The 20,755-nt window shown below is 49.5% G+C and overlaps 1 protein-coding gene across 7 annotated transcripts in view; it reads left to right on the forward strand.

Annotated features, from left to right (window-relative positions):
- The window catches only part of RAPGEF6 (Rap guanine nucleotide exchange factor 6), a 1,719,096-nt gene that overhangs the window by 1,295,364 nt on the left and 402,977 nt on the right, over positions 1 to 20,755 (forward strand). For all 7 annotated transcript variants that reach the window (XM_069652531.1, XM_069652536.1, XM_069652533.1 and 4 more), the window contains one exon: positions 1,666 to 1,846. In XM_069652531.1, coding sequence (XP_069508632.1) covers positions 1,666 to 1,846 — 181 coding nt within the window. The remainder of the gene's footprint in view (positions 1 to 1,665; positions 1,847 to 20,755) is intronic.

The following is a 20,755-nucleotide window of genomic DNA, read 5'->3' on the forward strand; positions in this document are numbered from 1 at the left end:
GTATGATGGGTTTTTGTAGGGACATATGGTGCGTGGGGGGGGGTGCTGAACTGGACATGGGCCATCCACAGCAGAGGTGTCTGAGTAATGGGACCAAAACAGATGCACACAATCTAGGATGAGGATATTCAGATAATGAATGTGGAGATGGCGGTGTCCTCTGGGGGTGTTTCAGAGATTTTCAATATGTACAGTCCTGTCCTATTATGTTATGGTAACTGATAGTATTATGGGATATCTGGAGGTGGATGAGCTATAGAAGGATTATCTGGGTGGCTTTATGGGGTAATACCTGTGGCTCTTTTGATGTAGGCTATGTCTGCAGCGGCTGTGATGCGTAGAGGTCACCAGAAAGCTCCACAGGTTACTATTAATAGGAAGGGTGCAGCAGTGCCCCAGATACGATGAGTGTATTTTACTCGATAGCATTTTTTTTTTTAAAGTTAAGTTGGGAGTAAAAATATGTTTAGGGCGTCAAAAAGTAAGTCAAAGTGTATTTTATAAGCGACTAAAAATGTTTGAGCGAAACCAGAATTTCTTTTTGTAATAAATCTTTCCAGTTACTCATGCACATTGGAAAATACATTTCTACCTCTTCAGATGAGGCACAGACATTAGTTTCTTCCTGTGGCTCTCGCTGCACCACTGCTAGAAACATATCCATGCACCTGTGTGGGTGAAAGCGGGGGGGACAGGCACCTTCTGTGTCGGTTTCCTATTTTTCATGCCTAATTTGGGAGTATTTACTTATTTTTAGGGAGTAAAATTGTCTGGTACACCCCTTATCTGTTGGGCCGGAGTGCTCTCGAATTAATTAAATTGTGGCCACTGAAGTAATGTTGTGGTGTATTTTAGGCTAAATATGGAATGCAATGGTTTCCATATCACGTACTAAGCTTTTCTGGTGGCTACTGTGGAGCATTCGTAATTCCTACACTTTTTTAATGCACATTAATATTTTACAATCTGACATTACTTAATGTTAGTGTAATTGTAAGTCTTAATTTCACTCTTCATTTTTATGTTCAAGCTCTGCGGCAGTTGTTGAAGCATTTTTAATTTCTGCCTAACTGCATATTGCTAATGCGTAGCAAAGAAAATGCTAATTCTCTGAAATTAATATAATTCGTTGAGCAACGCCGACAGAAGAACAATGAACAGCTTAGCTCCAGAATATACACATTTGCACAAAACAATCAGACAGTGCTGCAGAGCAGATGGTATAACACGATACTGTTGCAGAAGAAAGAAAAATGGGCTCTTTAATTACTAATTTGAAAATGTTAATATTAAGCAGCATTTAGCAATCACAATCTTGTAATCAATGCGTCAGATGAAGGACAGTGTTTTGGGATTAAACATTACTGTTCATTGTGTTTGCTGTTATTGGGCTCATTTGCTCTTTAGACAAACCATGATTAGTTGATGTTCTTGTATTGCATTAGGTCTGCTGTTGGTAGCGAGTCATTTGTGCTGTAGACACTGCATGCAGCTTGTTTACAAATTCTCGGCCAAGTGTTTAAGCTGTACGGCAACAGATTTACTGAAGTGCAAAAATACGCAATTGCAAATTTGGTAACCAAGTGGTCTCTGCTTTTTTCCTGAATTCCTTCTGTATTTGTGCACATATATTACAGCACGTTTACCTGCTTGTTTTCTTTGCAGGCAACAGAAAGTGAGATGGGGGATGTAGATCTGAGTGGTCTGCCTGAGGCTGCTGTGGATTCTGAGGATGAAGAGGAGGAAGATGAGGATATCGATAGGGCTTCGGATCCTTTACTGGGACGCGATGTGGTGCGGGAGTGCCTTGAGAAAGAGCCTGCAGATAGAACCGATGATGACATTGGTGGGTAGCAGGGTTTCTGTCCCCTTACAACATGTGATTTATTTGGAACAAACAATATGTTTCATAAAAATACTTTAGTTGCCTTTTTTGTCCTTTGTGTCTCTTTTTTTGATAAACTGGTTGGCGATATGTAACCTCTGAGAGGAAACAGCATTGATTGTACGTTTGATGTTTTAACTATTAAAAACAGATGCCGTTCTCAGTATCACTTCCAAATGACTGTAAGCCAATCTAACCATATTTAAAAGAAAATCTCAGTGAATAAACTGCCAAAATAGCCTATGTGCAAGGACTGTGATCCCACTTCTCATATAACTTGTAATTGTGGAGTTGAAAGCACTAGATTTTGGAACACTTGTCTGTGGCACATAGTTGAGCCACTTAAGCAGTTTTTCTTCTCTGCCAATTCTTCCTTATTGTCATACTTCTCACCTCTTTTGCTTCTACTCAGTTCTCTTTTCCCCTTCCTCCTTGTACTATCTTCGACAAGCTCCTCACTTTCTACCTCTTCCGACTCTTCCTCCCAACTGCCCTACTACTGTCCCTTCAAAATGATCTTCAATAACTCTCACTCACATACCGTTGGTAATACTCTCTCAATTCCAACACCTTACATTCTCTCTCTCCAAATATTCCATTGCTCTTTTCCAACTCCTCCTCCACCTGCTTCACACTTCTCTCTGGTCTCCTGCACCTCGTCCAACCTCACGCAGAAAACTCAAACGCTAACACTGCTTGGTTTTCATAGTCCTCCATACTCTATGGAAACCTCCTTCGGCTTCCATTGTGCATTCACCTCAGTTTTCTCCCTGATACAATGCTAGCTTTGTCTAAACCAAATCCCTCCTAACGCCTCCCCTTGTGGGCCTTAATTTGTTCTTCATAAAAACCGTTTGCTCCAGACTTTGTTTTCTTCCACACGGCCAGGCAGTTACTGGTGCCGGTTGCTCGCTGTTCTCGTTCTCCTCTTCCCATGTCAGGAAAGTGCAAATTACTGTCCATAAAGATTATGGGCTGTACCCTGCTCTCCGCTTCCCCTGTAGATCTCCCTGCTGATTCTAGCTCTGCTGCCACTGTTTCATTGTCCCTGTGTACCAGGTTTGGGGACCCTTGGGCAAGTGATGGGTCTCCATATGGCTTTTTAATCGGTGGGAAAAGTCCACAAACAGGGCAACCATTTATCTTTATTGTTTGTGCTTTGGCCCTTGGACTCAAGTGCACTGTGGTACTTGGAGTCCTATCCCATTCAAGGTTCTTCTCTCATGCTGCTTACCGCGGCTGACATCATTGGTGTAACCTCTGTTGGGTCCCAAAAATGTGCTTTCCCCTATATTTTAGATTACGCAGGGCCGTAGACGCCTAGCAGACCCTGTCCACCGGTGCCTCACCTCAATCCTTTTTTTTACACGTATAGGAACAAACCTGCCCCGCGTGCCAGTGCTATTTTTTGCTGTGTAGAATCCCTTTTCCCTGTAATTTTATAACGGCTCTGGCACCTTGCTCTCATGCATATGTCAATGCTCCTCCTGTGAGGGTTCCTTCCTGGCATCAGATCCCCATTCACTTTGTTAGCAGTGTCTCGGCCAGACCACAGGTGGGATTCCTGTGTGGCGTACAATGCGCTTAAGCCAAGGTCCTTGAAGGACAGGTTAACTAGGTGGAAGGAAATTTTCTCACGTTCTCCTCCAGAACATCTCAAGGCCTTAACGCTTTGCAAGTTGAAGAACATCAAATGGGTAAGTCCACTTTTTTCTTCTGCACCTCAGCGTGGTGACGCCTTTCCGGTGTCTTCTGTTGAAAGGTGTCCTCGTGATCCTAGTACTGGCTCCCAACCCGAGACGTCCCGAGTACTGGTGCATGCAACAAGGCGTCTACGGATCCTCCCAGGGTCAGAGTCAAGGGGCTGGCTGGCTCTAGTATCGGTCTGAGAGGCCTGACAAATTGATTACCAGGCTCAAGCCTGAGGTGGTGCCTAAACTCGTTGAGAATACCGAGCACAAGCCTGAGCATGTGAAGCCTACAAGAGGGATCTGTAAGGTCAGACTCGACACCGAGCCAAGGCTTGAGGGACCTCATTGAGAGCTCTTGGTCACTAGTGACTCCTAAGGTTTTTACTTTCTCGGGGTGGGGCAAAGACAATCTGCGATTTGAAAGTATGAGTAGGCCTGATCTAAAAGGCACAGTTTGGGGCCGGTGCCCAGGATAATCTCAGTTTTAGCGTTGTTCAAGACTATGCTGTTGTACAACATCCAGAGCTGGGTTTGGTTGTATGTGGCATTAATGACCTCAGTGTCTTTAGTGTAGTCACCTGAAAGAGGGAAGAGACACTGAGTATTGTCAGCACAATTGGCATAGCAAACGCCATCTGCGTCAAGTTTATCAGTGTGAGCATAAATAGATTGAACAGGGTAGGAGACAGACACGTACCCTGAGGTACTCCACATTGTAGGGTAAAACCTTCAGCCATAGCGTCTTCTTGGAAGACCTTGGCCGACTGTTCAGACAGAAACGAGAGCACCCAGATGACTGCTTCCTTAGAAAAGGAGGCTCTTTCAAGCAGTCTGCTGGCTAAGATGTAATGATTTACCAAGTTAAATGCAGCCGTCAGATCCAGGAGCATCAGCAATTATGTGTTACCCTTGTCCATAGATTGATAGATGTTAGTCTTAAGGTCCAACAGTGTGGATTCAGTACTATGCGCACTCCGGAAGCCTGATTGTTTTGGGCCTTGAATGCTTTAAGCACTCAGAAAGGTCTGAATCTGATTGTTTGCTATTTTGTCCAACACCTTCAACAGGAAGGGAGAGTTAGGCATGGATCCAGTGAGGGCTTTTTCAGAAGTGGAGTGATCCATGCTTGCTTGACATCGATGGGCACAGTCGTGTCTCTAAATGATGAGTTTACAAATTTCGTAATCAATGGGACAAGCAGGCCTTAACTATTTTGGCGGGGCATATATCACCCTTGCAGCTTGTGGGCTTCAACCTGTTTAATATATCCAGGACCTCCACTTCTGTCACCTCCGCAAAGGTAATGGGTTTTGGCAAGGGTGTCGAGCGCCAACTAGAGGAGGTGTAGAATTCAGACGGACGAGCCTAGCTTTAATATCCTCTCTGATTGCGGAGATCTTATTAGACATGGCATTTTCAATCTGAGAGCACCAGTCAGCATCTTTTACGACTGTCACCTTGCTAGGACAGGGGTCTTCAACTTCTTTAAGGATCTTGAAAAGTTCTACTGTGTCTGAGGCTGCCCCCCTGATCCTCTGTACATAAAAGCACTTATTAGCAGCACAAATCGCCTCATTATGCTCTTTGGATGCAAGACTATAGTTGGATTTGTCTTAGGCGGAGAGTGATTTCTGCCATTTGTGCAGGGTCTTGTTTTTCTTCAATTTTAGATTTTGTATTCTAGATGAGTACCAATTTTTGGAGGGGATAGCTTTATTCGGCCTTAACTTCAGAGGAGCTAGACTCTCAACAGCGTCAGCCGTCATCTTATCATAAGATGCTGACAAATCGTTTGAGTTATATTGAGCAAAAAGTGCGGGGCCAAGGCCTCTGGGGTAAGTTTATGTAAATTCCGACAGAGGACTTTCCCCCGTGACTGTTTAACTTTTTTACTGGGAGTAGTCGGAGGTATTTCAAATTTTATGAAGTCATGATCTGACCAGGGACATGGTTTGACTTCAATTTTATCGGGTGCAATACTGTGCGCCACTACCCAATCTAAGATTCTACAACCTGAGTGGGTTGGTTGCACAATATATTGTGTGAAGTCCAGATTTTTCAGAGCACTCAAGGTTGTTTTGGCCAAGGAGTCTGTTGGTTCGTAGAACACCAGGTCTGCCCTCTCCGCCTACAATGCCCCAGCAGCCGGTATAGGCTCCTCCTGATATCCCACAGGCGCATGATGAACCCGTGCTTCAGACACGGCTCCTTTGCCGCAAGCGCATCAAAAGGATTTTCTTACATACAGCAACATGAGGCCCTTAGATGATCGGTGACTTTCTCGCAGATTTACCCATAGACTCCCAGGTGGCATTTAAGGCAAGATTGGCAGAGGCAAAGATTATAGTTCAAAACATAATTGAAGCTTCAGTCTCACACATAGATACAGCAAGTAGAGGTATATGTCTGGGCACATGCATGAGATGTTCAGCCTGGATGCACTGCACCAGGTTTACGTCAGACATCCAAGAAAGGATTTTAAATTTGCCATTTGAAGGCACAGTGTTCTTTCTTTCTACTACCAATAAAGAGCTCACCAAGAGGAAGACAAGTACCCGAACAGCAAAGTCATTAGCCATACTTCCTATGCTGGCTTATAGGGGTTTCTCACAGGGCCAAGCAAGAATGGCTGAAAGGTCCTGATCGTTTGGAGGTTTTCGAGGGGGGGGGTTTCCAGGACTGGAGAGCTAGGCATCCTGGCCACCCCTCACCCTTGCACTCATTGTAGAAAACATCAGCACACAGCCCCTAAAGGGTTCTTCGAATGGATTGTGTCCTCCCACGTATTCCTCATCTTGTGATCATTCGTTATCGCCAGCTTCGCTGCTTCGGAAAACAAAAAATTGGCAGAGGGCGCTGTGCTCGAAGTTGTGGCGTCGATTGTCCCTCGACGGGCTCCGTTCCGTGTCGACATCACTGTTGGTATAAGTAACTCGAGCCGCGCCAGTTGGCTTCAGTTCCGTTTTTCCGATTGCTTCGCTCTCGTGAATGGCGCACTTCGAGATTTTCGGTCAGAAAATGTCTTCATCATCAACCGCTTCTACACCCAAAACTGGGTTTAAGAAGTGTATCGACTGCGGGTCGACAATGTCTTATCACCAATCCTCACCGTATCTGTCTCTGGTGTCTGGGTTCGGTTCATCGAAACGGCGACTGTGGCTCCTGTCAGTCGATGACAGAGAAGGCCCTCCGTGAGAGGAAAAGTAAGTTAGCGGTGGGGCGGCAGGTGTCAAAGGCCACTTCGAAGGCCTCGTCTAAAAAGCATAAGAAATCGTCCGATTCAAAGGAATCGGAACATCATAAAAAACATTCAAAGAGATCCCGATCTCGTAGTAGATCGAGACGATCTTCTTTGTCTTCTTCTAAAAAACGAAAAAGGAGACATTGCTCTCCATAGTCATCATCCGATACATCGACTGAATTGGTTCGATGTCGAACAAGATCGGATTCCCCTACAAAATGGGAACATTTTAGAAGAAAAATTATGCAGGTCTTTGAGAATGCGGCCTCAACCCCCTCAAAGAAACCTCATAAAAGCCAGACCCTGGTCTCTCCACGGGATGACACAGGGAAGTCGGGAACTATGGCGGTAAAACCCAGTAGTACCCATAAAACTCGAGTCGACAAATCGTCAAGAGATCCTAGAGGATCGAGTGTTTCTCTGATCCCTCATAAAAAGTAGAAGTTGTGGAAGTCGAGTGGAACTTCGTCAACGCCATCGGCGCCGACAGCTTCGACAACAAAGCCTATACTATCTTCGATGCCCTTATCGACCCCTTTGAAGAAAACACCTATTCCTTCGACAAAAAATCAGGAGGAAGAGAGAAGGTTTACACCTTTACCCAAGTCAGATTTTCTTAGGTCCATATCTTCAATTTTTGAAGAATCTGGCTCGGAGGATGAAGATGTCACTCCTTTTGGAGTAAAATATGGCACCAGACAAGTTATAAACCCTGAAACTAAAATGAGAGACCTATGCGAAACTCTACATTCTGCTAGTGGTGTTGACACATCACCTGAATTGGAGTTTGCTGCACCTGATCCTGCAGAGCATGCAGACTCAGGGTACAGGAGTTTGATGAACATGGTGATAGAGTATATGGGTTGGGGAAGAGCCTCACCCACTTTTGAGCAAGATGATATGGCGGACATAATAGTCTGAGGACCCCAGAAAGATCCAGTTCGAGGGGATTGGGTCCTCCGACATATTCCATATCTATGACAGTTCTAACCACAGCTGCGTTGCTTCGGAAATTCTTTCGGCATCTGCGTCTTGCGTCGATGACGTCGATACGCCGCCCTCGAGGACCTCCTCCGACGGCCGACGTCACCAGATGTTGTAAATAGGACGCACGACGCCCGTAGTTTTTTATGTTTTTTCCGCGAACGTGTTCGCTTTGGAGATCTTGGCACGCCTCGACCCTTTGGAGTTTCTGTTCTTTCGGTTCTTCGAACCTGTTAGTTTGTGAAGATATCCTTAGTGATGTCTACCTCGTCTTCCACCCCACGTCCGGGCTTTAAGAGGTGCGGGGACTGTGGGTCCAAGATGTCAGTGACGGACTCGCACGACGCCTGCCTCATGACGGGGATGATTGTGTCGACTGCCAGTCGCTTACGTCCAAAGCCTTGCGGTAGTGCAAGAAGGAATTGTCGGTAGGAAAGGTGTCCAAGCCACGGAAGTCGAGGTCTGCGGGGCTTTCGACTGACGATTCGAGGGGCGACTCTCCGCATCGTTGTCGTAAGTCCAGTGGGTCTCGGTCCCGCCACCCCTCTTCCTCTTCGAGGCACTCCCCGAAGCGCCATCATCGGCCGTCTTCCCCGTCCTCATCCGAGGATCCCGCATGTCGGCGGGTCGCTTATCCCACCAAGCATGCAACGCCGGAGGAATGGGCTTCTTTCGGTAAGAAAATGCTAGCGATTCTCAAATCACAGGGCAATGGTCTGTCCGCGCCTCCGAGTGGGGTCGGTCGTGACCGGTCAAGAGACACCGCTCGTACGCCTTCAGCCTCGGGTGGTCAGCACAATTCGCGGGAAAGGTCCCGCTCGGACAAGGGGAATCGTTCTCGTCATGCCCGTTCCAGGTCCCGGTCCTCGACGGGCTCGAGACCATGTGCACCTGTGGTGTCTTCGAGGAAGATGTCGATGCCTGTGGCACCGAGGTCGTGGACGGACTCTTTCGAGGCTCTGCCTTCGAAGAAGTCGTCGACGCTATCGAGGGACACGCTCGGGGCTCCGCCCTCGAGGCCTGTGTCGACGCCGTCAATGCTGTCAGCGCCGCGTTTGGCGTTGACGCCGATTCACTCGACACCTTTCGAGGCTGTTTCGACGGGGGTATCCCGAGGCACGGTGGAACCCCCTAGAAAGGCTCTGGCCAAGGTCAAGCATCGCTTTGTTCCCCATTCTGTGCCATCTTGAGTACATTTCAGAGGTAGATGAGGGCTCTGATGATGGCATGGTTCCTGATACGGTGCCAGATGAGATTCTCTCGGGCCATAGCCAAATTGAGGACCTGCGTCCGTCCCTGCACGAAGCCAGTGGTCTGGACACCTCTCCGGAGGTGGAGTTTTGTAGGTGTGAGCCTGGCATTCATGCCGACTCCTCGTACCGGCGCCTTATGTCTAGGGTCACTGAGTACTTGGGGTGGTCTTCTCCCCCAGGGGAATTTCTTCAGGATGACCATGCGGATATCCTCGACCAAGGTCCACCAACTTACCCGGTACTGCCGTTCCATAGCTCTACAGAGGAGGGTGGCGGCGGCTTGGACTGCTCCGGATAGTCTCCCGGCAGTGGGCAAGTCTTTGCCGCGAAAATACCCCCCAGCCAGTAGCGACCCCTGCTACTTAACCAAGCCCCCCACTCCGGAGAGTTTGGTGGTGCAGGCGGCTACGGCCCCAGCAAAGCAGGCGTCGTATCCTAGCATCCCTCCTGATAGGGACGATAGGCGTTTTGATGGTTGGGCGAAGAAAGTGTTTTCTTCAGGGGGTATGGCGCTTCAGGCGGCCAACTCCGTGTGTGCCTTGTCTCGTTTCACACACAGTCTGTGGAACTGTTTCCTTGGCGGCTGAACATATTCCCGAAGGGGACGAACGGGATGGTTTCCTTGCTATGGTCCAGGATGGCAAGGATGCCATGTGTGAGGCCGTTCAGTCGGGTTTGTACATGGCAGATTGCGTCAGCCGGTCCATGGCGGCGAGCACTGTAATACGCAGGTTTGCGTGGTTGCGGAAGTCGGGGTATGCTCCTGATGTGCAGGCATGCTCCTCAACATGCCCTTTGACGGGGGAACATCTTTTTGGCAGTAGGCTGACAAGAGCCTTGAGAGGTTGCAGACCTCCAAAGCTGCAGCGAAGTCTTTGGGCGCTGCAGTTCGAAAACCTCCGCCTTTTCATCCTAGGGGACAGCAATGGAGGGGAGGTTCCTTTCGTTATTACTCATCCTTTGGTAAAGCGAGAGGAGCTGCCAGTCAAAGGGGCCACGGTAGGAGTGCCAGAGGTGGAAAACAAGGTACTCAAGGTGCCAAGGCTGCTCGGGCAGTTGCCTCTTTGCCCTCAGGCAACGCTGCAGCCGCTTCAGCTCAGTCATGAGGCCATGTCCCATGGTTCGCCGGTTGGGGGAAGGCTGGCGCAGCATCTTGTAGAGTGGCTTGCCATTACTTTAGATGTGTGGGTTCTGGAGATCATAGCCCACGGCTACTGTCTTCCTTTCCGACAGAGGCCTCACGACAATCCACCGGGCAATCTCTCTGAGGAGTCTGGATCCGCTCCTTGCGCAGGAAATCAAATCCCTGCTGGAGAAAGGCGCCATAGAACTGGTGCCTGTAGCGGAGAGGAACAAGGGATGGTATTCCCCATATTTTTTTATCCCGAAGAAAGACTGGGGATTGAGACCCATCATGGACTTGCGTGGTTTGAACAAGCTCCTCAGGAAGGACAAGTTCAAGATGGTTACTCTCTCAAGTCCTCCAGGCCCTTCAACTTCAGGACTGGTTGCTGTCTCTCGAACTCAAGGACGCTTACTTTCCTGTGCTGATTAATCCCAAGCACAAGAAGTACTTTAGGTTCGCTGTTGGCGACTCGTACTTTCAGTTTCGGGTCCTGCCGTTCGGATTGACCTCTGCCCCGAGGGTCTTCACCAAGCTCATGGTGGTGGTGGCAGCGTATCTCAGGAAAGGGGGGATTCACGTCTACCCCTACCTGGATGATTGGTTGATCAGGGCACGCTCTCCCGAGCAAGTCCTGGATCATCTGTCAGTCACCTGCCACTCCCTTCACAAGCTGGGCTTTTCCCTCAACTTAAAGAAGTCCCACTTGACACCTACCCAGCGGCTCCAGTACATCGGAGCAGTGCTCGACACATCCCTGGGGCTGTGTTTTCCGCCTCAGGTGAGAGCTCATCACATTCTGCAGATGGTGAACAAGTTTCAGCATGCCCAGAGTCTCCTGGCGTTCGAGTTCTTGAGGTTGCTCGGCCTCATGGCATCCTGCATTCTCCTGGTGCCAGAGGCCAGGCTGCGGATGAGATCTCTGCAGTGGGCTCTCAAGATGCAGTGGTCACAGTCCTCCGGCAGGATGTCGAATCCTGTTCAGGTGACGCCCTCGGTCGCCCAGGATCTTCTGTGGTGGGCCGTCGAAGGCAATCTGATGAAGGGGGCTCCATTTTGGCTACCCTGGCCGGAGTTGACGATCGTGACGGACGCATCCCTCGCGGGATGGGGAGCTCATGCCAACGGGTTGACAGTCAGCGGTCGTTGGTCTCCGTCGGAGTCCAGACTCCATATCAAGCTGTTGGAGCTGAGGGCCGTCAGGCTTGCCCTGAAGGCTTTTCTGCCGACTGTGCGAGGAAAGAATCTCCTGATCCTGATAGACAACACAGTGGCCATGCACTACCACAACAAAAAGGGGGGGGGGGCAGGGTCACTTCCTCTGTGCAGGGAGGCGATGTAGCTCTGCTTCTGGGCAATCCAGCAGGAAGTTTCGATCTCGGCAGTTCATCTGGCCGGAGACGAAAACGAGATCTGCAAACGATGGAGTCTGCATCATGTAGATAGCCAAGTGGAATTGAACAGGTTTTGAATGGTGCTGCAAAGCCTTGCCCTCCATGGCAGGAGGTTGTACTGTTAGGAAGTCCATTGTGAATATAACGGACTAAATTAATACTTCTGACTTTTCTGTATAAGATTATTTCTGTAAAACCCTATAAAAACCCTGCAACTTCTCTCCTCAGCCCACACTTTTGGGACGGGGATACTGTGCCATTGTCCCTTCACATTTCTGCACAGATATGTGGAAATAAACATGGACTCTTTGTTTGCTGCCTGGTTTCCCTTTTGGAATATTTGGTGGTGTGCTGTAGGATTAGTCAAGGATCATGCCTTGATAGAATTGAGGCAAAGACATTTTGTAAGGATATTTTCTAAAATCTAATACATGAATCCTCATGAATTGGTGTTGAAAAACCTCTCATGATCAATAAGTAGTTCAGGGAGATCTCTGCACTATCATTACAATGCATTTGGTTTAAACTCCAACATGCTGTATGTTTGAGGGTTTTTTACTCATCTAAGCCCTTTTATGCTCCCTTTGAGTAGCCCTGTATAAACACAGCTTATCCTGTATGGTTACATTAGTCTTGACTGTTATATTTATGCTTTGTTAGCAAGATTCAATTACTCTTTCATAATCCCTCTTATTTCATAGACAGTGGGTGGTGGCGAAAGTAAGAATTAGAAAATAATCTGATTCTAGCATGCTATTCAACTGAAGCCCATTTAAGTTGGCAGTGTGAAGTATATAAGTGTTTCTCGCTGTTCATTACTAGAGCCTATGACAAGCTCAGCAATCTGATCTTGTCGCAAGGGGATAGGTACTCCTCTGAGTCTGGGGTGGGAGGCCTACCAGGGTGGTAGCCACAGCTAGTCCTACCCCAGAGAGGATCTGTGGCAATTGAGGAACCCAATTCCTGTCCCCCTCCCCAAGTGCCTTCTTGTATATGTTCAGTACCAAATTGCATCACCCCATAGCTCTTGTAGAAAGTACTGGCCAAGTTGTCTCTTTCAAAGGGATTGGTTCCTTCGACGTATTCCACATCTATGACCAGGAATCACCTCAGCTGTGCTGCTTGGGAACATTTTTGGCATCTGCGTCCTGCGTTGATGCCGTCGATACGCTGTCCTCGAGGGCCTTCGTCGAGCCGACGTCACCGGATGTTATAAGTAGGACGCACGACGCCAGTAGCCTCAGTTCCATTTTTTTCCGCGAACATGTTCGCTTCGGAGATTTCAGCGCGCCTTGGTTCTTCTGATTCTATCGGTTCTTCGAACTTGGTTTGTGAAATTATCATGTCTTCTTCTTTGTCTGCTCCGCGGTCGGGATTCAAGAAGTGTCGGGACTGCGGTTCCAAGATGTCACTTACAGACTCGCACAACGTCTGCCTCTGGTGCCGCGGCGAGGACCACGCCACTGATGACTGTGACGAATGCCAGTCTTTGACGTCAAAGGCCTTGCAGGAGCGAAAGAAGCTGCTGTCGGTAGGTAGGGTTTCGAAGCCCCGAAAGTTGAAATCCGCTGGGCTTTTTACCGACGATTCGAAGGGCGACTCTCCGCATCGTCGGCATAAATTCAGGGGGTCTCGGTCCCGGAGTGGTTCCTGCCATTCCTCTGCCTCCTCAAGGCACTCGCGGAAGCGCCGTCACCGGTCGCCTTTCCCGTCCTCATCTGAGGACTCTGCCAGACGGCGGGTTGCTTGTCTCAACAAGCATTCCTCTCCTGCGGAATGGGATGCATTCCGTACGGAGATATTGTCGATTTTCCAATCGCAGGGCTCTGTTCCGTCCGCGCCTTCGAAAGAAGCAGGCACGGAATGTGCTAGGGCCACTGTTCGCACGCCTTCGGGCTCGGGCGGTCGGCGCCATCACCGGGAACCTTCGAGGTCCCGGTCGGACAAGGTGGATCGCTCTAGCCATGCCCGCTCCAGGTCCCGGTCCTCGATGCCCTCGAGACCGGTAGAACCTGTGAGGTCTTCTAAGAAGACGTCGATACCATCAGCGCCATGTCCGTCGAGGGACTCTCTCGAGGCTCCGCCTCAGAGGAAGTCATTGACGACGAGGCCGTTGAAGGACACACTCGGGGCACTGCCCTCGAGGTCTGTGTCAAAGACATCGGCGCCACGCTCGACGTCGATTTTGTCGATGCCTTTTTTGGAGGCTTTACCGGAGGTACCCCGTGCATCGGTGGAAACTCCGAGGAAGGCCTTGAAGTCGGTAAGGCCTGTATTTGAGCCTTTTTATGTGCCCTCATCCAGGGATTTATTCCAGCCTCTGGATTACATCTCTGAAGTGGATGAAGGTTTGGTTCCTGATGAGGTTCCTGTTATCTTTTCATAGCCAGTTGGAAGACCTGCGTCAGTCTTTGCACGATGCCAGTGGTCTTGATACCCCCCCAGAGGTTGAGTTTGGCAGGCCTGAGCCTGGTACACATGCTGAATCTTCGTACAGGTGACTCGTGTCGAGGGTGACGGAGTACTTGGGGTGGTCTGCGCCACCAGTGGATTTTCTGCAGGATGACATGACATATACCCTTGACCAAGGTTCACCCACTGACCCGGTGCTGCCATTTCATATGGCTTTACAGAGAAGGGTGGTGGCGGCTTGGACTGCTCCGGAGAGTCTCCCGGCAGTGAGCAAGTCGTTGCCGAAAAAAAATACCATCCAGCCAGTAGCGACCCCTGCTACTTGACAACGCACCCCACTATGGAGAGTTCGGTGGTGCAGGCGGCTATGGCCCCGGCAAAGCAGGGGTTCTACCCTACCATGCCTCCTGATAGGGACGACAAACGTTTTGATGGCTGGACGAAGAAAGTGTTTTCGTCAGGGGGTATGGCTTTACAGGCAGCCAACTCTGTGTGTGCCTTAGCACGTTTCACTCACACTCTGTGGAATTGTTTCTTTGGTGGCTGAACATATTCCCGAAGGGGAGGAATGGGATGGTTTTCTTGCCCTCGTTCAGGATGGCAAGGATGCCATGTGTGAATCCGTTCAGTCGGGTCTGGACATGGCAGACTGTGTCAGCCGGTCCATGGCGGCGAGCACCGTGATGCGCAGATTTGCGTGGTTGCGGAAGTCAGGGTTTGCTCCTGATGTACAAGCCCGGCTTCTCAACGTGCCCTTTGATGGTGTCCTACTTTTTGGCTGCAAGGCTGACGAGAGCCTTGAGAGGTTGCAGACCTCAAAGGCTGCAGCAAAGTCGGTGAGCGCTACAGTTCGCCAACCTCTGCCTTTTCGTCATAGGGGACAGCAATGGAGGGGAGGTTCCTTTCGATACTACTCGTCTTTTGGTAGATTGAGGCGAGCAGCCAGTCAAAGGGGCCAACGTAGGAGTACCAGAGGTGGAAAACAGGGTACTCGAGGTGCCAAAACCGCTCGAGCAGTTGCCTCTTTGTCCTGAGGCACTGCCGCGGCCGCTTCAGCTCAGTCATGAAGCCATGTCCCATGGTTCGCCGGTTGGGGAAAGGCTGGTGCAGCATCTTGTAGAATGGCGTGCCATTACTTCAGATGTGTGGGTTCTGGAGAACATAGCCCACGGCTACTGTCTTCCTTTCCAGCAGAGGCCTCACGACTCTACCAGGGAATTTCTCTTTGAAGAGTCCGGATCTGCTCCTTGCGCAGGAAATCAAATCCCTGCTGGAGAAAGGCGCCATAGAACTGGTGCCTGTAGCGGAGAGGAACAAGGGATGGTATTCCCCATATTTTTTTATCCCGAAGAAAGACTGGGGATTGAGACCCATCATGGACTTGCGTGGTTTGAACAAGCTCCTCAGGAAGGACAAGTTCAAGATGGTTACTCTCTCAAGTCCTCCAGGCCCTTCAACTTCAGGACTGGTTGCTGTCTCTCGAACTCAAGGACGCTTACTTTCATGTGCTGATTAATCCCAAGCACAAGAAGTACTTTAGGTTCGCTGTTGGAGACTCGTACTTTCAGTTTCGGGTCCTGCCGTTCGGATTGACCTCTGCCCCGAGGGTCTTCACCAAGCTCATGGTGGTGGTGGCAGCGTATCTCAGGAAAGGGGGGATTCACGTCTACCCCTACCTGGATGATTGGTTGATCAGGGCACGCTCTCCCGAGCAAGTCCTGGATCATCTGTCAGTCACCTGCCACTCCCTTCACAAGCTGGGCTTTTCCCTCAACTTAAAGAAGTCCCACTTGACACCTACCCAGCGGCTCCAGTACATCGGAGCAGTGCTCGACACATCCCTGGGGCTGTGTTTTCCGCCTCAGGTGAGAGCTCATCACATTCTGCAGATGGTGAACAAGTTTCAGCATGCCCAGAGTCTCCTGGCGTTCGAGTTCTTGAGGTTGCTCGGCCTCATGGCATCCTGCATTCTCCTGGTGCCAGAGGCCAGGCTGCGGATGAGATCTCTGCAGTGGGCTCTCAAGATGCAGTGGTCACAGTCCTCCGGCAGGATGTCGAATCCTGTTCAGGTGACGCCCTCGGTCGCCCAGGATCTTCTGTGGTGGGCCGTCGAAGGCAATCTGATGAAGGGGGCTCCATTTTGGCTACCCTGGCCGGAGTTGACGATTGTGACGGACGCATCTCTCAAGGGATGGGGAGCTCATGCCAACGAGTGGACAGTCAACAGTCGTTGGTTTCCGTCCGAGTCCAGACTCTATCAATCTGTTGGAGCTGAGGGCCGTCAGGCTAGCCCTGAAGGCTTTTCTGTCGTCTGTGCGGGGGAATAATGTCCTGATTCTGACGGACAATACAGTGGCCATGCACTACCTCAACAAAAAGGGGGGCAGGGTCACTCCCTCTGTGCAAAGAGGCGATGGAGCTCTGGATCTGGGCCATCCGGCAGGATATTTCGGCAGTTCATCCGGCCGGAGACGAAAACGCGGCGGCGGACCCTCTGAGCAGGCAGAGCATGTTCTCTCACGAGTGGGAGCTGGCTCAGGAGGTTCTCCTGGAGGTCTTCGCCCTTTGGGAGACCGCACAAGTGGATCTCTTTGCCACCAGTGCCAACTGGAAGTGCGAAAGATTCTGCTTGCGGGAATTTCCTCCAAGAGGAGCCTTAGGGGATGCGTTCATAGTGGAGTGGTCCTTCCCACTGCTGTACACGTTTCCTACAATCCCCATCATTCCGCAAGTGCTGCGGAGGTTACGGAGGTTCGGTTCCCGAATGATCCATATTGCTCCGGCATGGGCCAGGAGAACGTGGTATCCGGACCTTCTCGACATGTCCATCTGCCCTCCACGCCGTGTTCCCTACCGAGGCGATCTGCTCTCACGGGAGGGGGGGGCAGGTTCTCCATCCAGAGGTCAAGTCCCTCAACCTTCATGCTTGGCTTCTGAAAGGTTGAGGTATAAGGAAGACGTGATGGAGGTGTTGCTTTCGGCCAGAAGGCCTGCAACAAAGTCCCTGTACCGTTGCTGTTGGAGAAAGTTCTGCGACTGATGCAGGGTTAAGAATGTGGATCCTTTTTCATGTTCCATTCCTGTTGTTCTGCCTTTTTTGCTTTCGTTAGCCCACAAGGGCCTGCAAGTGGGTTCCATTAAAGGTTACCTGGCGGCGCTGTCCATATTTAAGCGCTCGTCTGAGGAGTGTTCTCATTTTAAAATTCCTTTGATTTCTCAGATTCTGAAAGGGCTCACTAATGTGTTCCCACCGTCTCCTTTCCAGGTGCCCTGTTGGGATTTGAGCCTGCTTCTAAAATTCCTCATGGGAGCTCCGTTTGAGCCTTTACATTCTTGCCCTTTGAGACTGTTGACCTTGAAAACTGTATTTTTAGTTTCGGTTACTTCTGCTTGCTGTCATGACCACAGGTTAGTTTTCCCATACTAGTCCTAAGAGATGAAGGTTCATTTGCCCTAGCTGGTTATTGATTCTAATTCCCCATGTTAATGGTTGGTTGGAGTTTCGTTAATGGCCGCTAGGTGGTGCCTCTGGGTCAGTTAGCTAGCGGGTCTAGTTGTTTTCATGTGCTGGCTATTTAAGCCCCGCCCATCAGGAGGCTCGCGCTTCGCGTCGTTTGAGTTCAGATGGAACGCTCGCCGCGTACCTCTGTTTCCTGTCACAGCTCAATATTCCTTGTCCACAGATAATTACCGTTCATTCCATGAGTAACATTTACTAGATATCAGTTCCCTTCCTGTATTTTCCAGTTTGTTGTCGTCCCGGCTCAGTCACAGTCCATAGTCCGGAGTCCTGTCATAGCGGTCTCCTCACCTCAGAGTCCGTGGCAGTTTTCTCTCACGCAAGTATTCCCAGTGATGTGCGAATGCATTTGCTTCGTTTTTGCTGCCTTATCAGATACATTGAATTGTGTATAAATGTTATTAGAATCCCTCACGCATTTCAGGGTATTACGTGTTATTAGCGGGTTCATGCCCTTTCTGTGGAGTTTGCCTTGGAAGTTTGTTTCTAGTCAGATATTTTTGGTCACACATGTTCATATTACACAAGGTCATAAGGTGCTTCCATGTTTCCGACCGAGTAGTTCTTTGACTCTTCTACTTGTTTCAGGGGTTTACTATTCCGTCACGCATTGTAGTGAGGAAGTTCTTCACAGCTCTTTTTTCTGTAATTTTACACACGCATCTCACCACAGCATATTGCCCCTTTTAGGGTCCAATTAGGATAGGGTTTCTGTCATTTCCTTTTTCCCAGTGATAATTGCTCTCCATAAGTGCCCATTTAGCCCCTTATAAAAGAAACCATTCCCCTGTGTCCCATCTTCAGGACTTGCGCCCCTGTATAGAACAGGATGGTGAGCTCAACAAATTAAATACCAAGGTGAGCTATTGCTGGTCCCATAGTTACCAGTCTGCTCCTCCTATTTAAGAAGAGAAAACTAAGGAAGTGAAAATTGTTATTTTCTTCACAGAAATTCCGTGTCTAGTTCCCAGGAAGGTAGAAGTCAGTTGGAGTTCCAGAAGGTTCCCGCAGAGTTCAGGTGAGCGTTACACTTGCAGAGTGAGTGAGTTGCAGGCACTTTCCGTTAAGCCACCCTTCACAGTGTTCCTTAAGGACAGGGTTGTCCTTAGGGTTCGTCCTTCCTTTCTTCCGAAAGTTGTGTCGGAATTTCATTTAAGCCAGAAGGTCATTCTTCCGGCGTTCTATTTGCCTCCGCCTCCTGGTAAGGAAGAGGAGAGGCTCCATAGGTTGGATCCTAGGAGAGCTTTAAGTTTATACATCTCACGCATGTCCCGGGTCAGAGTGGATGATCAGCTTTGTAGGATACGCTGGAAGGCGTTTGGGACAAGCTGTTACTAAATAGACTTTGTCTAGATGGATTATCTTGACAATTTCTGAATGTTACCACTTGGCGGGTAAGGACCCTCCGGTGGGTTTACGGGCCCATTCTACTAGGGGTGTGGCTGCCTCTACTGCCCTGCAGAGGGGTGTTCCCATTCGTAACATTTGTGAAGCAGCCACATGGGCCTCTGTCCATACTTTTGTAAAACACTACACCCTGGATTCTGTCCATGGGCAAGATTTGGCCTTTGGCAAGGCGGTCCTCTATTCTGCAATTTAATTGGGCATTCTAAAATTCTAAATTATTTTCCCACCTCCTTACGTTGGTACTGCTTTGGGAGTCTGTCATAGATGTGGAATACGTCGGAGGAACCAATCCCTTCGAAGAACAAGTTACTTTCTTACCTGGTAACGTTCTTTCGATTGCATGTTCCGACGACGTATTCCACATCGCTCCCTCCCTACCTGCCCCATTACGGAATTTCTTATGCGATTGCAGCTTTCGTTTTCCACAAGTCTTTCTGTAGTCATTCTGGCTGAAGATTGGTGCTACAGGTTATGGGGGAAAAAACCACAACTGAGGCTACGGGTGTCGTGCATCCTACTTATAACATCAGGTGACGTTGGCTCGACGGAAGCCCTCGAGGACAGCGTATCGACGTCATCGACGCAGGCCGCAGACGCCGAACATTTTCCGAAGCAGCACAGCTGTGGTGATTACCTGTCATAGATGTGGAATACGTCGTCTGAACATCCCATCGAAAGAGCGTTACCAGGTAAGAAAGTAACTTGTTCTTCTTTTCTATAACAACATGGACGGCAGTACCACTGCAACACAACTACCCATGCATACTGCTTGCAGCTATGTGAGCCACAGCATCCAGTAGCAGAGAGCATGACACAATGAAACTGGTGATCTTACGCAACATTCCCCCAGCACGCACACCACTCCCCTGCGGTGGCACATGAAGCAGCAGAACCGCTGCAAAGGACCTAGACCCCTAAGGACTTAAAATCGAACAGCAACTGCTCAACAAAACTTCACTTACCTATGGGAGGACTGCAGGGCTGTCACGAGGGGAGTTCAGGGGGGGGGCAAACTGCCCCGGGCCTCGCGGCCCCCTCTCCTAAATGGAAGGCAGCACAGTCTCCCGTGTCCTTTATTCACACGTGGGACTGTGCTGCCCCTGCAATGATTTTGCTTTTCTTGTGAAGCCTTTGGCTCCGCAACAAACAGCAAAATAATGGGAGACAGCAGGGCTCAGAAGTGGGCTCTGCTGCCCCCGTCATTCAGCTGACAACGTAGACATGCTGAATTACAAGAGAGGACTCCTCTCCTGTCAGTCAGTGTGTTCACGTTGCTCAGCATGACTACGCTGACTGACAGGAGAGGACTCCTTGCCTGTCAGTGTGTTCATGTTGTCAGCGTGATCACGCTGACTGATGGGAGAGGAGTTCTCTCTTGTCAGTCAGTGAGATCATGTTGCTCAGCTTGACCACGCTGACTGATGCGTGAGGAGTTCTCTCTTGTCAGTCAGTGTGTTCACGTTGATCAGCATGACCACGCTGACTGATGGGAGAGGACTCCTCGCCTGTCAGTCAGTGTGTTCATGTTGTCAGCGTGATCACGCTGACTGATTGGAGAGGAGTTCTCTCTTGTCAGGCAGCATGTCTACGTGTCTGCTGCGTGGATGCCTTTTAAGGGTGCATGGAGGTAAGGTAAGTGTTTTTTATTTTAAATTAAAACTGTATGTGTATTTAAATTAAATTAGTATGTATATATGTATGAATGCATGCGTGCATGTTGGTGTCAATGCTGTGTTTGGTTTTATGTATACATGCATGTATGGAGTTGTGTAACTGGTGGATGAATGCATGGGTGTAAATGTTTTTTGAGTGTGTGTGTTCAGCACCACCCCTAAATGTAGCCGC

Source organism: Ambystoma mexicanum, chromosome 3p, assembly GCF_040938575.1.
Source record: "Ambystoma mexicanum isolate Mex_15411 chromosome 3p, UKY_AmexF1_1, whole genome shotgun sequence".
Lineage (NCBI taxonomy): Eukaryota > Metazoa > Chordata > Amphibia > Caudata > Ambystomatidae > Ambystoma > Ambystoma mexicanum.